Source organism: Leuciscus leuciscus, assembly GCF_965113295.1.
Source record: "Leuciscus leuciscus genome assembly, chromosome: 6".
NCBI classification, from domain to species: Eukaryota; Metazoa; Chordata; class Actinopteri; order Cypriniformes; family Leuciscidae; genus Leuciscus; species Leuciscus leuciscus.
Genome location: NC_138730.1, coordinates 34,507,487 through 34,521,995, shown reverse-complemented (window position 1 = coordinate 34,521,995; position 14,509 = coordinate 34,507,487). Strand labels below are relative to the sequence as shown.

General features: G+C 37.8%; 1 protein-coding gene across 3 annotated transcripts in view; it reads right to left on the bottom strand.

The window, feature by feature from the left end:
- cdh24b (cadherin 24, type 2b) overlaps nucleotides 1-14,509 on the bottom strand; it is a 135,806-nt gene that overhangs the window by 72,218 nt on the left and 49,079 nt on the right. For all 3 annotated transcript variants that reach the window (XM_082173430.1, XM_082173432.1, XM_082173431.1), the window contains exon 2: nucleotides 2,153-3,857. In XM_082173430.1, the coding sequence (XP_082029556.1) occupies nucleotides 2,153-3,598 (1,446 nt within the window). In that variant the 5' untranslated portion in view covers nucleotides 3,599-3,857. The remainder of the gene's footprint in view (nucleotides 1-2,152; nucleotides 3,858-14,509) is intronic.

Below are 14,509 nucleotides of genomic sequence, written 5' to 3'. Positions count from 1 at the left end.
TAAAAATGTTTGACATTTTCAGTCACTGCATAATTCAAATATATATATATATATATATATATATATATATTTTTTTTTTTTTTCATTTTGATACTTTAATATTTATTCTAAAGATCGTGATTAAAGGATTAGTTCACTTTCAAAAATCCAAGATATCCATGTCTTTGCTTCTTCAGTCGAAAAGAAATTAAGGTTTTTGAGGAAAACATTCCAGGATCTTTCTACACAGAATGGACATCAATTGCAACCAACTATACCAATTTTCAAAGAAGGTTCAAATGTCCGTCTCAATGCAGCTTCAAAGTCTCTACACGATCCCAGTCGAGAAATAAGGGTCTTATCTAGCGAAACGATCGGTCATTTTCCCCCAAAAAAAAACGGAAAAAAAAAAACTTTTTAACCTCAAATGCTCGTCGTGTACCACCTCTGAGATGTGCCACGCATTGTGTCATCACGCTGGAAAGGTCACGCGTCACGCATCACGTCATCTATCCAAGTTATTTGTCTGTGTACTCTGGTTCAAAAAGATAGGGAAGGGCGAAAAATTTCATCTCATTTACTCCTCCAACTTCAAAATCGTCTGACATCTTTGTTTTAATTTATTATGTTTATTTTTTCATGACCTTTCCAACGTGATGACGTAATACGTGGCGCATCTCAGAGATGGTACAAGGCATTTGTGGTTAAAAAGTATATACATTTTTTTATTTTATTTTTTATGACCGATCGTTTCGCTAGATAAGACCCTTATTTCTCGACTGGGATTGTGTAAAGACTTTGAAGCTGCATTGAGACGGACATTTGAACCTTCTTTGAACATTGGAATAGTTGGTTGCCATTGAAGTCCATTTTGTGTAGAAAAATCCTGGAATGTTTTCCTCAAAAACCTCAATTTCTTTTCGACTGAAGAAAGAAAGACATGGACATCTTGGATGACATCGGGGTGAGTCAATTATCAGCAAAAACATTTTTTAAAGTGAACTAATCCTTTAAGAATGTATGTCTAAGGTATGTCTAAAATTTGACAAGTCATGCACACAGTTCACCACTTTGACCCCCAAACTGGGTCAGTAACGGTGCATGAGGGCAGGTAACGTAAACTTTTCATGCTCCACCACCGGGCTTTTGATATTCTGATGAGAAGAGCGATTGTTCATCACAGCACAGCTTTAGCAGAGTAGAATCAGCCGCTGATTAAGAGGCTGATTGAAACATGATTCTGTGACCCGCAGAGTTCGGCTTCCTCAATCCTCAGGATTCAAACAGACAAAGATAGCAAGAAAAAAAGACTGGGATAATGTGTCTAATGCTATTTAGATCATTGGTGTGATAAACGTTCAGACATGATGTTCTGTGGGAGACGTCTTTCAGTCTCAGTGTGTGAGCTTTTTTTTCTCCAATTCGCTGTGTTGAGGGTCATACTGGTTAGTGATCTTTGATTTATTTGATTTGATCAGCTCATTATTTAATTAGGATAAGTGGTTATTTAGATATATTCAAAATAATGTCTATTAAAAGTTGATAGCAATAATTTACAGAAGAATGTTTTGTTCATAAAATGATTGTCAACGGGGGCCGATGATTGAACAACACTGGACCTCAGTCTTTCGTTGTACGGGGGTGTTTCACAAAATAAATAAAGTCAAACAATATCAAACACTAAAAATGTTGGGGTCAGCAAAACATTTTTTAAATAAATTAATATTTTTTCAGCAAAGATGCATTAAATTGATCAAAAGTTCCAGTTAAGACATGTATAATGTTACAAAAGATTTCAATTTCAAATAACAGCTGCTGTTTTGAACTTTCTATTCACCAAAGACTCCTGATAATAAATGTTTCTTGAGCAACAGATCAGCATATAAAAACGATTTCTAAATGATCAAGTAACACTAAAGACTGGAGCAATGGCTGCTGAAAATTTTGCTTTGCCATCACAGGAATAAATTACATTTTATTTATGTTGTATTATTTCACAATATTACGGTTTTTTTTGAGTATTTTTGATCAAATAAAGAGACTTAAAAAATTTATATATATTACTGACCCCAAACTTTTGCTACATGCCTGTATTGATGTGGCAGTGAGTAAATTCAATTTTAAGAATTTAAATTCTAACCATCCCTTTAATTGAATCATTATTGGTTCTTACCCTTCCAATGAGAACTGGTTCTGGACCAGCATACTCCTCAATGACAAAGAACTGGTTCCAGATCCAGCTTCGTCGCCTTCTAGATCGAGCGATTTCCCCTTTTTGTTGATTCCGCCCCTCATCTTCATCCTCATCCATTTCCTGGAAAACAAGGCCCTGTCCACCTCTGCCAAGGCGAGAGTCCACAGTCATCTCTCCGCTCTCCTCCACTTCCTTCCTTCCCCATTCTGGATCTGGTGGGAGTTTGAGGATGTGACTGCTGTCAATGGGTTCTGAAATTTTAATCAATGGATTCTGAGTGACACTTAATGGCATAAGAGTGCTCTGATCTGATTCCTCTTCAACATCAAGACTCCTCTCAGTCAATGAGCTGAAAATGTCAGGACGAAGTCCTGAGTCAATCTGAGACGGTGTGTGTGATATGCCCATATTTCTCTGACCAGCGAAGGGATTCGTCTCGGTGCTGGGCATGATCTCACTTTGGGGAGTTGATGCTATGTGAGTCGTGAAGTGTTTGTACTTCCATGAAGCAGTGACTGGAACACCTCTCACCTCCGTTTTTCTGTCCTCCTCTCCTAGATCCACATTGAATCCGCTAAATTGTTTAAAGAGAGTGTGAACAGTTTGATCCGAATTTAGACTGGCATTTGTAAAAGTGCCTGAATGTAGCTCCGCGGTCTGGTTATCCACGTTATAAAGTTCAGGAGCGCCAGTCCTGTCTTGTTTTTTCATCTGACTGTGATCCATGTTGATCAGATCCCTTTTCCTGCTGTGACTCATTTTGCCTAGAATATTTAGACCTGGAACACTCTGAAGCTGTGAATTCACAATCCGTACAAGGTTTTCTTTAGATATTAGTTTTAATAAGCTTCCAGTGAGATTCAATTTTCGAGGCGAATCTGGAGTGACTATCTTTGTACCAGCTGTAGTGTGAATGGCAAAATTTGAACTCAATCTGGATCTTGAAGGGATTTTGAATCTTGTTCTATTGAAGTGCATGCCAGAGGTTGTCCTGTGGTGCTTTGGGATCCATTTCTCAACTCTTCCACCTTTCCTTGTGTTATTTCTGCTCCTTTTTAACTCTAAAATGTCTCTAGAGTCATCAGTTGGTGCTTGTACCTTAAAATCCGCTTGACCTGAGTCTTCATTTATTTGTACAGGTGGTTTGGCATTGAACCCAAAGTTTTCCTTGGTGAAGACGGGAGAAGCTCCATGGCTCTGGTGAGCTGTAATCTGCTCTTCAATTTCTTCAGGAGCAATCAGTTCTTTGAGTCTTGTCATTGTATTTCCATTCCTCTCCAAGCTTGCATCCCATTGGTCAGTTGCTCCATTTCCTGTATGCTGGGTCTGAATTGAGCTCACCCCTCTTCTCCGAACAATCTTACTGACACAGGCTCCTCCTACAAAACAGAGGGACACCAATAGGACCAGCCTTCTGTCAATCATGTTGTCTTATTATGATGTATTAATTTAAACAACAACTGATGAAAAGACGTGTTCGCTTTCCAGTTGTCTTCATTCTTTCGTCTTTCTCTTCTCACTCTCCTTCACTTATTCCTCCATTACACCACCTTCATCCAGCTCTGGAGAGTGTACGTCAGTCACTGTTGTGTTCACTTTATGTATCTCCCTCTATCTAGCAGAGCTTCTGTGTTTTGGTGCCGGTGAAATGTTTTACTCAGTTTCCCACAGAGGGTTGGATGCCCTGAGAGAAAAGATAAAGATAATTAAGTTAAAACTTTAATCATTGCGGTATGTTAATTAAAAGTGGAACGACATGGCAAAGTAGCAGAACACACAGCCAGGCTGATCCATTTACGTATGAGTAATCGCAAGACAGTAACGTCGGCATCATCATTACAATTCAATATGAGCCAAGGTGGCTGATATTTTCTTGTACTGCCAGATGTCTAAGGCATCATCAGAAGACTTATAGGAAAATTGTGTTATGGCATTTCATTTGCGCTTATCAGAGACAGGTCTGGTCGGCAGCGCACACAGTGGCGCTCCGGATCTTATATCTGAGTCTACTGTGTAATAAAAGCAAAACTACACAGAGATACAAAACAAAAAGCAGAGATACACATACATAAATCACTGATGCTCTTATTGGCTTTTATATGTTCAATCCCTTTCACATCAAAGGTGCTTTGATATATCTTCGGTCAAATTACAAGATGTCTTAAAATGATTTAGAATAAGACAAAACAAGCTTGAAAATAAGCTCAAACAGGCAGACCAGGGATCTCATGGTCTTTGAAAACTTGGATGTATGAAGGAATTTTAAAAGTGTGATTTTAAGACCTGGAAAAGTCATGGAAATTAATAGAACCTTATAAATGATAACAGGACAGTGGCATTAACACCAGTGATCATGTAGCGCCTGGAAAGACTGGTCCTCAATTACATCAAGACTGCTCTCCCACCCACTTACGGTTATCACCAGTACCGTTATATTGCGACACCCCTAGTGTGTACAGTACCACCATGCAATGACAATAAAAGGAATCTTAATCTTATTAATCTTAAAGTTATGGAAAATGCTATTTGTGAGTAAAACAATGTCAGAAATCACAAATGACTAGAAAAGTCATAAAAAGTGTAGTAAAAAGTGTAAACCCTGAAAATTATTCAGTTATTGAAACTTCTAGAATTTGATTATCTTAATATACTGCCACTCCCACTTTCTTTAAATAAAAAAAAATGTTGTTACAGTAAGGCCTGGTTTTACAAACAGGGCTTAGATTAAGCCAGGATCTGGCCTTAGTTCAATTAGGATATTTAAATAGCTTCTTGTGGCGAGCAGGACGAGGCAGAGGGCCGTGAAAGAACAGCGTGATTAATAATGAGTGACACCTGTGCGACGCACCGTCTCGTATCTCTCACGGAGGAACGGAAGCATAAAAGGAGGAGCGACGACAGTGAAGGACGAGAGAGGACAGGCCTGGACTTTACGTTGTTTTGTTTATGTTTTATTATGTGTGTGCCCGGCAGTCGGCCGTGAGGGGCTGCCGTCTTTACTTTCTTTTTGTATTTTTTTATTAAGTAAAGTTGTTAAATGGTTCCCGCGTCCTTCTTCCCACAACAACAAACTGCGTTACACTTTTATAAACATGCCTTAAAAAAAAACATTGTGTGCATTTTGAGACAAAACAATATGTCAGTGCAAGTTGCTTTCAGTTAAAACAGCTCAAACATACATTTTAGTCTGGGATCATGCAGCCTTGTCTCTGAAACTGAGGGTAGAAGGACCAGAAATATCTTAGGGAGACTTCAAATATTGTCTTAGACAATCAGGGGCCTTGGAGTTAAAAAAGTTGAGAACCAGAGATTTATTTATATCATTTTTGGGTGACCTATGTGCAATTTAATGCAATCAACAGAAGGGATTTTTAAAATTCAGCATCTCATTTTGAGCCTTCCCTTATTGTCAACACTTCAAGACCTTCTAATTCAAGCGTTTGTTTGTTTTTTGAGCAAACAAGACAAATATCCATTCAAATTGGTTTTGGTAAAAATCTATTCAAGCATGTCCTTACTGAGGTCATCCATTTTCCTTCAGTGAATGCAGCTTAACACCTAAAAAAAACACCAAACATTTGAGTATATTTTTGGTGAAATGAATGACAGTCTTCTCAAGCATTCAAGCATGCAGTCGGTGATGCATCATTTCACAGGTTGATTTTTGCAATTACCTGGAAACGAAGCGGTTTTTACCACAATACATTAGGAACTGTGCAATTTTACAGTTTAAGTTTGATGTTGAATGAGGCCGTCTGATTTGTATAGACATGAACAATGAGGCACTGCAGTGTGAGTTGTGTTTATGAAGAGTAATGAACAGTAAGTTGAATGATGGTAATGGTAAAACTGCATAACATTGCATGGTGGATTGTGTATGTGCAAAGAGAGGCCCTCCCTGCAGGATATATAATTGCAAAACAAAGAACTGTGGACTATAACTACAGAACTAGGCTACTTTCACCCAAGAACAGTGTGTTGTGATTACAGTCCTGGAAAGTGCATAAAGCCATCCATTCAGACGGCTGAATTGTGATTTCAGCCATTCATATAGCCCCAAAAAAGCAGAGAGTGAGCAAACAGACAGTATTACATATTTATCTGCGGAGGAATGCACTAGCGCTTCTAAACTACACTTAACCCTGGGTTAATGTCTTTTTAAACACCAGGTAAAGGCCAGTTTTAACCCTGGGTTAATCAACGTTTCATTTGTGATTTTTAAAAGGGATTTAGCACAGATTTTGCAAGTATAACCCCAAAATATTGCACTAAATGCATACAATGTAATGCTAGAATGCCATGAGGAGTTGTTTAGCAATAGACAACCATTCATAAGCAGCCTTAGTACTTGCCTCTTTAAATATTCATGTGCTTCATACAGTTGCAGAAAATATCCATGCCCCCATATCTAAGGGAAACAGTTACGACAAATGTGTTCAAGTCGGCATAAAATAAAAATCCACCCAATCTATTTTTTAAATGCATGTTATTGCTCTTATTGGGAATGATTCATTCATGCATTCGTTGAATTTTCTTCTTGACCTCATAATTTTTAATCAAAATGTCATAACTTGATCTTTTGTACTATACAATTCAGAAGAAAAGTTCAGTTTTATCACAACTTCAACTGGATAGATAGACACACTATTATTTTGAGGAATGTTTCAGAAGACACAAGACAACCAGAGCAGAGACACGATGACATTCCTACAAATAGACAAGCAGTTATTAATACAGGTCATGTCCTGCCAATCAATGTTAATGACCTCATGCATATGCAAATAAGAACTTTAACCCAGCATTAACAAACGCACAGTGTGAAATCTATGAATTAATAACCATGAATAAAGTATGCAGTGTTGCCAAGTCCACGTTTTTTCCATGGAATTGGGTTACTTTTACACTATTGCCGCGGGTTGTTATTGTAGTCCGTGGGTTGAAGCGACACCCCACCCCCGGAACACAATTATGCTAGTTTTGGCTGTGATTAGGCTAGTTTTGATTAGCAATTGGGCTGGTTTTGTTGTGCAGACCTGGCAACCCTGAACAGTGTGAAACATGAATAAAATAACCAAGGATTACATTAACCAAGTGTAAGAAGCCCAGCTGTGATTCACATAATTGCGGAGTAATGCGTTGAATGTTATGCACGTCCGCTGTAAATGCTATGACATGCAAGTAAAGTAGCGGCGCTCTTGGTCTTGTCAACATGCCCAGTGAAGTATAACAGAGTCCTGCGTATCCTCACAGGATCCCCAAAATTCCTGGTTCCCGCTCCCTCCTGATTATTCACACAAGCCTTCATTCCTTAACAAATATTCCTCCCATCTCCTAAAAGCTTTTCTATTCATGTTACATTTTCTCTTTCGTCACCTCCTCCCACTCACCACCTGTCTCTCTCTGCCTCTCTCTTTCCATTTATCGGCATTGTTTTAATATGTTATCCTCTGCTTCTCTCTCCTTTTCTTCGGCTACCTCCACGTCAATCATGATTGTTCTTTAACCTCTCTCACCTTCTGCGCTTTGACTCGCTTCGATCAATCAGCCAATCTCCGCATTGACATTGGGATTGACGGCTGTCTGGCACCTGCACTGATTCCTAAACGAAATCAAACTGAAGCTGGGAGTCTTACCGGTGATTCTTATAGATTATACAAATGAAAACACGTTAACATGCTACAACGGGATCCAAGTCTGCCCAGCAGCAGATTTATACAATGAACAAACTAAACAGCTGTTTGCGGGGTATATGGCAGTTAAGGTTCATACAAAAATGGATTTGTTTTTGCTTGAACAACAGATGAATATGTGCCAAACAAATCATTCATGCAGATAGAGTTGATAGGAAACTGCTGATAGATTGTTGTGCTCTGAATTTAACAAGCTTGAAAACAATGGTGAGGCAAAAATTGCAGAGGCAGTGAAACATTCTTGCCAGCAGTGACAGTTTCTTTAGATTAGATTCATTAGATAGGAACTTTTTTCACACTGGCTGACTTATTATTGATGGCTAGATGGTCACAGCTTGGGCGCAGATTTGGATATGGACAGTAGAACCAACTTTCTAGGCAATAGACTGTAGAATATACCTAAGAATATTTGAAGTGATGTTGGTAAATAATGTAAGTCTGGTGTGTCATTTTTCATAAGACACAACAGCTGTTTCTTTATATATATATATATTTTTTTTTTTTACAGTACAGATGTTACATTTTATGAAATCAAACTGCCTTTAAACATAGAATTAAATGCATTTATTTTGCACTGTATAAAATAAAGAACAAGAACAGGGATTATTTCAAATAAAATCATTAAACTGTGTATTATTTGAACATTTAAAGGTAGTAAAAAATAAAAATAAAAAAAAAGGATAATTTATCCAGAGTTGTGTTTCACTAATTAATTGTATATATTATCTCAAAGAATCAAACGTTTATTTTGTAATCTTTAACCTAAACGTAATACTGTAACTTCTTCTAAAACAACTTTTCTTTGCCGCTGAAAAAAAGGGCATGAAATGCATGAATGTTTCGCCAATCATTATTACATATTCGTGTCTAATACGGATGGATCTCTACCTGTCATGATAATATAAAACTCTACTGATATTAGAATAACAATAATAGAAGAGTGAAATAAAGCATATTTTGTTACCTTTTGGAGCTTGGAAGGGTTCAGTTTGAGCAGATGTTTTATACCATCATCTCTGTCCACGTCAGAGCTCATTTCCTAGTGCATTCAGCATCTGGCACATATTCGCGATCTCAAATATATTCTCAAAACTATCAATTTCAAATATTTTCATCGCTGACAGCTCTTCACCAGATCCACCATAAAGTGACAGTGACACTAACATTTGATTGCGTTACCTACTTGACAGTACTTGCTCTGCAGTAAATCACTGAGCCATTTCAAGATTCGCTGATGATGATACTTCCTATTCTTTTGTTTTCTGCCTGCAGTAACTATGAGTGAAACGTCACTTCATTATTTATTGTGTATCATATTTCCACCTTGTGGAATAAAGGTGAATTGCACTTATTCAGTCTTCAAAGATTAAATTATTGTTGTGCAGAAAAAACATACATGTACTTACACTGATACACACCTCGGGTCGTTAGTGACCCTATTACATTTTTAATGGGGGGTTGTTTACATCGCTTTTAAAAAGCTGGTGCTTAAATTAGCTCAATTCATCCTTCACAGGGAGTTTGATTGACATGCGATCTGAGTCTGACCAATCAAAATCCACCATTTTTGTCCGACAAAGCAGTCAGGAGAGTTATAGATCCGGTGTGGATTTGAACTTGGCTTTAACTGAGGCAATCTGTCACGACACATTAAAGAGCCACAAAACGGTAGGCCTTTTTATTGTTTAATTTTCTTTGACTGACCAAATTTGAAAATTGAGACTTTGTTTCATATTAAATATTACCTGCTCGGTACTGTCTGTCAGTGCGTTGTCAGTGTCCTCTATTTTTCACTGCTTGAGAAAATGGGTTGAATCCGAAAGTTTAAAAATAAAACTAATTCAAAACTAATTCAAAATCAAAATTTGAATAAAACTAAATAAAAAAATTAAATAACACTCCAGGTCTCCGCACCAGTCACGTAACTGAAAACTATGAAAGACGTGTGACCGGCCAACCAGTTAAAAAAATTAAAATAATAATAGGCTACATTAAAGAACTAATTCGCTCTTTCATTAATAAAGTTTGACTACTCGCAGCAGTCTCACATGCGCTTAGAGCTCGTGTGAATTGCACGTATAAAATGAAGTTAATGAACAACCTTGATCCGTCAGGAAACGCCACATAGATCGCTGAAATTCACTGCGCTTCATGAAGAGGTTTTCTTTTGCGTGAAGAAGCCATTCGCCGGAGATGTGTTAAAAGACAGCGGAGTGCATTCATGATTATTATGCTACCTACCGGTATAATAATCCTCCTGGCGCCGGGTCTGAGTGAGTCATTTACTCTCTTACCTTTGTTCTTTGATTAACATTAATGACACTTTAAGACCAGCCGCTGCTGACAGAGACGCGATCTGACACGCGTCCCATTTTCTCACAAATCTCTACGTTCATTTAAGACTTTATTTAAATCATTTAAGACTGCTCTTATGAGGACACTCGACAAAACTGACATTTTGGCATAATTTGTGTGTGTTATGGTTATGGACGGTTTGTTCAAGTCCGAAAGAGAACAAGATACTGACGCGCGTCTTTTCTGTGGGTCGTGTCGTGTGTGTGTGTTTAATAGGCAGCACTTAACAGCGCGGTCTCTTTAGTCTTGTCGCACTTGAATGGTTAAAAAGCATTCACATTAATAAGAGCGTGATCATGCAAAGCTAGTCAACGGGTGACAGAAAAAAACGGATACTGCGTAATTGCGTTAAATATTTTAACGCTGTAAACTTTTTTTTTTTTTTTTTTTTTTTGGTGCCGCGGTGGGAAAGTGATGAAACCGGTGTTGCGACTGAATACCGTGTAACACCGGTAACACCGACTATCGTAGCAAGCCTACTAAAGACCCGAGGTATGCAAATAATTGGGGATTTATGCATATAATTATGTGCATTAGTAGGCTACAGCAAGTCAATAAAAAAAATATATATATATAAAAAAAAACTTCATTAGGTCATATTCTAGTTAGCTCCAGACATCAAACAAATTACCTACTCTAATGTAATCATAGGTGGGGGGGAAAGTTGCAGTCTAGAAAGATCTACAAAGATCCAGGTTGCTAACACAAAGGTCGCTGGTTTATTTCTAGGAAGGTGTGTCCCACTGGACAGGTTCTGTGACAGCACTCTTGCTCTAGCACTGTTGTGCTCCTGAGTGAGACACTTAACCTCGCTCTGCCCCTGACTAAGGCTCTTAACACCAGCTTGTTTAAGTGCCTCTGCTCCAGGCAGACTGTCCCTCCAATTACAGTGTTTCTTTAAATAAAATGTCTGCAAAATGACAAGTAACCATGCTGAATACATTTAAAATCGGTGTATCTTAATAACACAGTTTTCATGCTCCAATCCCCAAAGTATGCACATAGAGAATCATGAGTAGCTCAAATTGTCTTTGCTTATTTCGCTCAGCCTATTTACTCACCCATCTACAGTATACAAATATACGTGCAAATCTGGACTTTGTGGAAAAAAAAGGCTCCCATTTGTGTTTCAAAATTCTGCCCTGAGTTAGCCTGAATAGTTCTCGTACAAGTAACACGTCTTACTTCAGCAGAAAAAAAGGTTATCCATTACAATATTTCTGGATATTTGTTTTTTCATTAGGTGTTTTGATGCTGCTCTGCCTACGCTCCACATATGGAGCCAAGTGACAAAAAAAGAGGAATTTCTTAAGGCTACAAAAAGCTACGAAGAGGCCTTTCTAGGGCAGAAATCAATAAAGCTGTTGCCAACTTGAAGAATGTAGAAGAATTAAGCAGTAAAGTAAGCAAACTCAACAAACTAATACCTCTGCTAAATGTTAATCACTCTCATGCCCATGGGCGGAATTTTGTATGAAAAGTGGATGAGATGATGGCACCTGAATGGTCATGGAGACAGCTCATGAATATTAATAAGATTATGCTAAAATAATTTAAAATAGAATATATGTTCAATAAAAAAATTTTTTTTGATTTAAACAACAATTTCCACTGCATGCTGAGTGGTAGCCTATTCAACATAAAACTGAATTCACACGATTTGACAAAGCGATCATTCTTGTCGACCGATTCAAGTGCTTAATTTAAACTTGTGATATATTTATATGAAAACCATAGAAACATTTTCGCTTTGAATACAGGGGTTCTGATTTGCCCTAAAGTTAGTTTTTGTTTTAATAAACCATATACAATATACTGTATATCTGACACATTAACATTTATTTTAGTGCTGTTCATTTAACCACCAGTGTCAGTGTAGTTAATTATTAAGAAAGTAGCATGAAAAAAAATGTATGCAATTCATCATGCCGCTTTGCCGCATGACCTGTATGTAAATTCCATAATAAAAATGTCCATTAAAGCCAGTCAAGCTTTAAGTAGTATTTTTTTTTTCGCTGCTACGGACAAACTATAATAAATATGATTTAATATAATATGATAAAATAAAATATAGAAAAAAGCTATAGTGAAGCAATACATAAGCATGTAGTTGTGTGTAAAAGGCAAAATTGCTACTATCCTTGCAACAGCCATGCTTCCATTGTATTAAACATCCCTGTTGCAAGCTATTTCATAAAGTGGTGGGGACGTGAAATGATGCCATGCTTATTCCCGTTCAATAATTGCTCATGGCTCTTGCCCACACAAAGGGCGTAAAATGCAGGTGGTTGGATTTCGTTATTGTCATGGGCACCAGGGCAACATGCTGAGAGCGTAGAGTAAACCAGCGTATGGACACTGTCACATCTGCGGTGGGAGTGTACTCTTGCTCGACACGAACAGCATATGCAAGGGAGACAGACTGAGCATAATGTCCCCGTCACTATGTGGTCTCTGATGCTAAATCAATGAAGGACAAAAGTGTATGGCTGAAGGTGTCGGGAGCACTCGCTCTTCAAGCTGGAGTGTGTGTGAGTGTGAACAGCAGAACGTGACAGCATCCGATCACTTTGAGGCTTTACTTTCACTTCATGCGACATGCATCCATACGCCCCCTGGACTATCAGAGTTTCTCACTGAACTGATTAATTGGGGCCATAAATAGTTTTAATAAATTTTTCTTTTCCCCAGGGCTTCGGAATCCCTTGGTTCGTTAGTATTGTAGGCAGATCTTTTTCATCGATCGCTGGAACCCGTGGTGCAGTGAAGGCTGTCACCAACTTAACGAGACTGAAAATTTTAATTACGATTCTCATCCGTACTCCTTGCTCGCTATTTATTTCTCACTCACACACATAACACCTACCCAAAAAACACTGTTCTCAACCAGAAAGCCAGAAACACATTCGGTCGGACATTGTGCAACATATACGCTCCGTTCCAAAACATTCTTTGGCCGTGTAAGAAATACGCACGCTCTCAAAATGAGGGCTGTTAAAAAAGTAGGCAAGTTAAAGGGTTAGTTCACCAAAAAATGAACATTTTGTAATTACTTACTCACCCTCATGTTGTTCCAAACCTGTATGAGTTTTTTTTCTTATATTGGACACAAAAGAAGATATTTTAAAGAATGTTGGTATCCAAACAGTTGACGGCACCCATTGACTTTTCCAAAGTATTATTATTTTTTATTTTTTTTATACTATGGAAGTCAATGGGGTGCATCAACTGTCTGGTCACCAACATTCTTCAAAATATCTTATTTTGTGTTCAACAGAAGAAAGAAACTCATACAGGTCTGGAACAACTTGAGGGTGCATAAATGATGACAAAATTTCATTTTGTCTATCCCTTGAACTATCCCTTTAATTACACTTCTTTAAAAAAAAAAAGCAACATCACAGCAACATGTATCCTTCCCAAATCCCAGTATGCAATATGAGTAGTTCAGAAAAAACAAACCCAAGATGACAAAAAAAAAAAAATAGGGATACACATGTTGAATGAATTCATTCTGAATGATGAATTTCCCGCTGGTTGCGCATACTATCAATTTTCCTACATTGCTTCTTTTCTTTGTTTTAAAGAGCAGACATATTTATCTAATTCAGGTCCTAATTAGGAAACGATGAGCACATGAACTGTTGAGCCGTGCTGCTTATATTTATCAATCAGTAAAAACGCCCCTTCTCATGCCCAAAACAAGCCGTCCGTGGATGAGAGTCTGAAACAAGGATTGGTGGGACGCTGTCCTGCTCCACTTCACTCTTTTTTTTTTTTCTTTTTTTTTTATAACACTAACCCCCTGGTTTCACAGACAAGGCTTAAGTCTAGTCCCAGACTAAAATACATGTCTAAGCTGTTTTAACTGAAAGCAACTTGCACTGAGATTTCTTAAAATATGTCAGTGCCATTGTTTTGTCTAAAGATGCACACATGTCATTTTTTATTTCGAAAAGGCACGTTTATAAAAGCTACTTAAACGTCCTTATTTCACATGTCTGTGAAACCGGGCCTGTACTCTGTATTACATTACCTTTGCATCAAATGACAAAAATCTAGTTAACGCTGCTGTGAGGGTTTCTACAGCAGCGGTGATGGTAAAATTGACATCTTTCTCTCTTTTGACTGCTGCTATCAATCTCTCTCTATTTTTTTCCTCATTTTGAAAGTTGTGAAAACACTATTGTGGAGTTTTTCTTTTGCTATTTGAGCAGAAAGCTCAACCCTAATCCTTTTACCCTAACCCTAATTTGAGCAAATGCGAACACAAAAATATATATTTAATGTA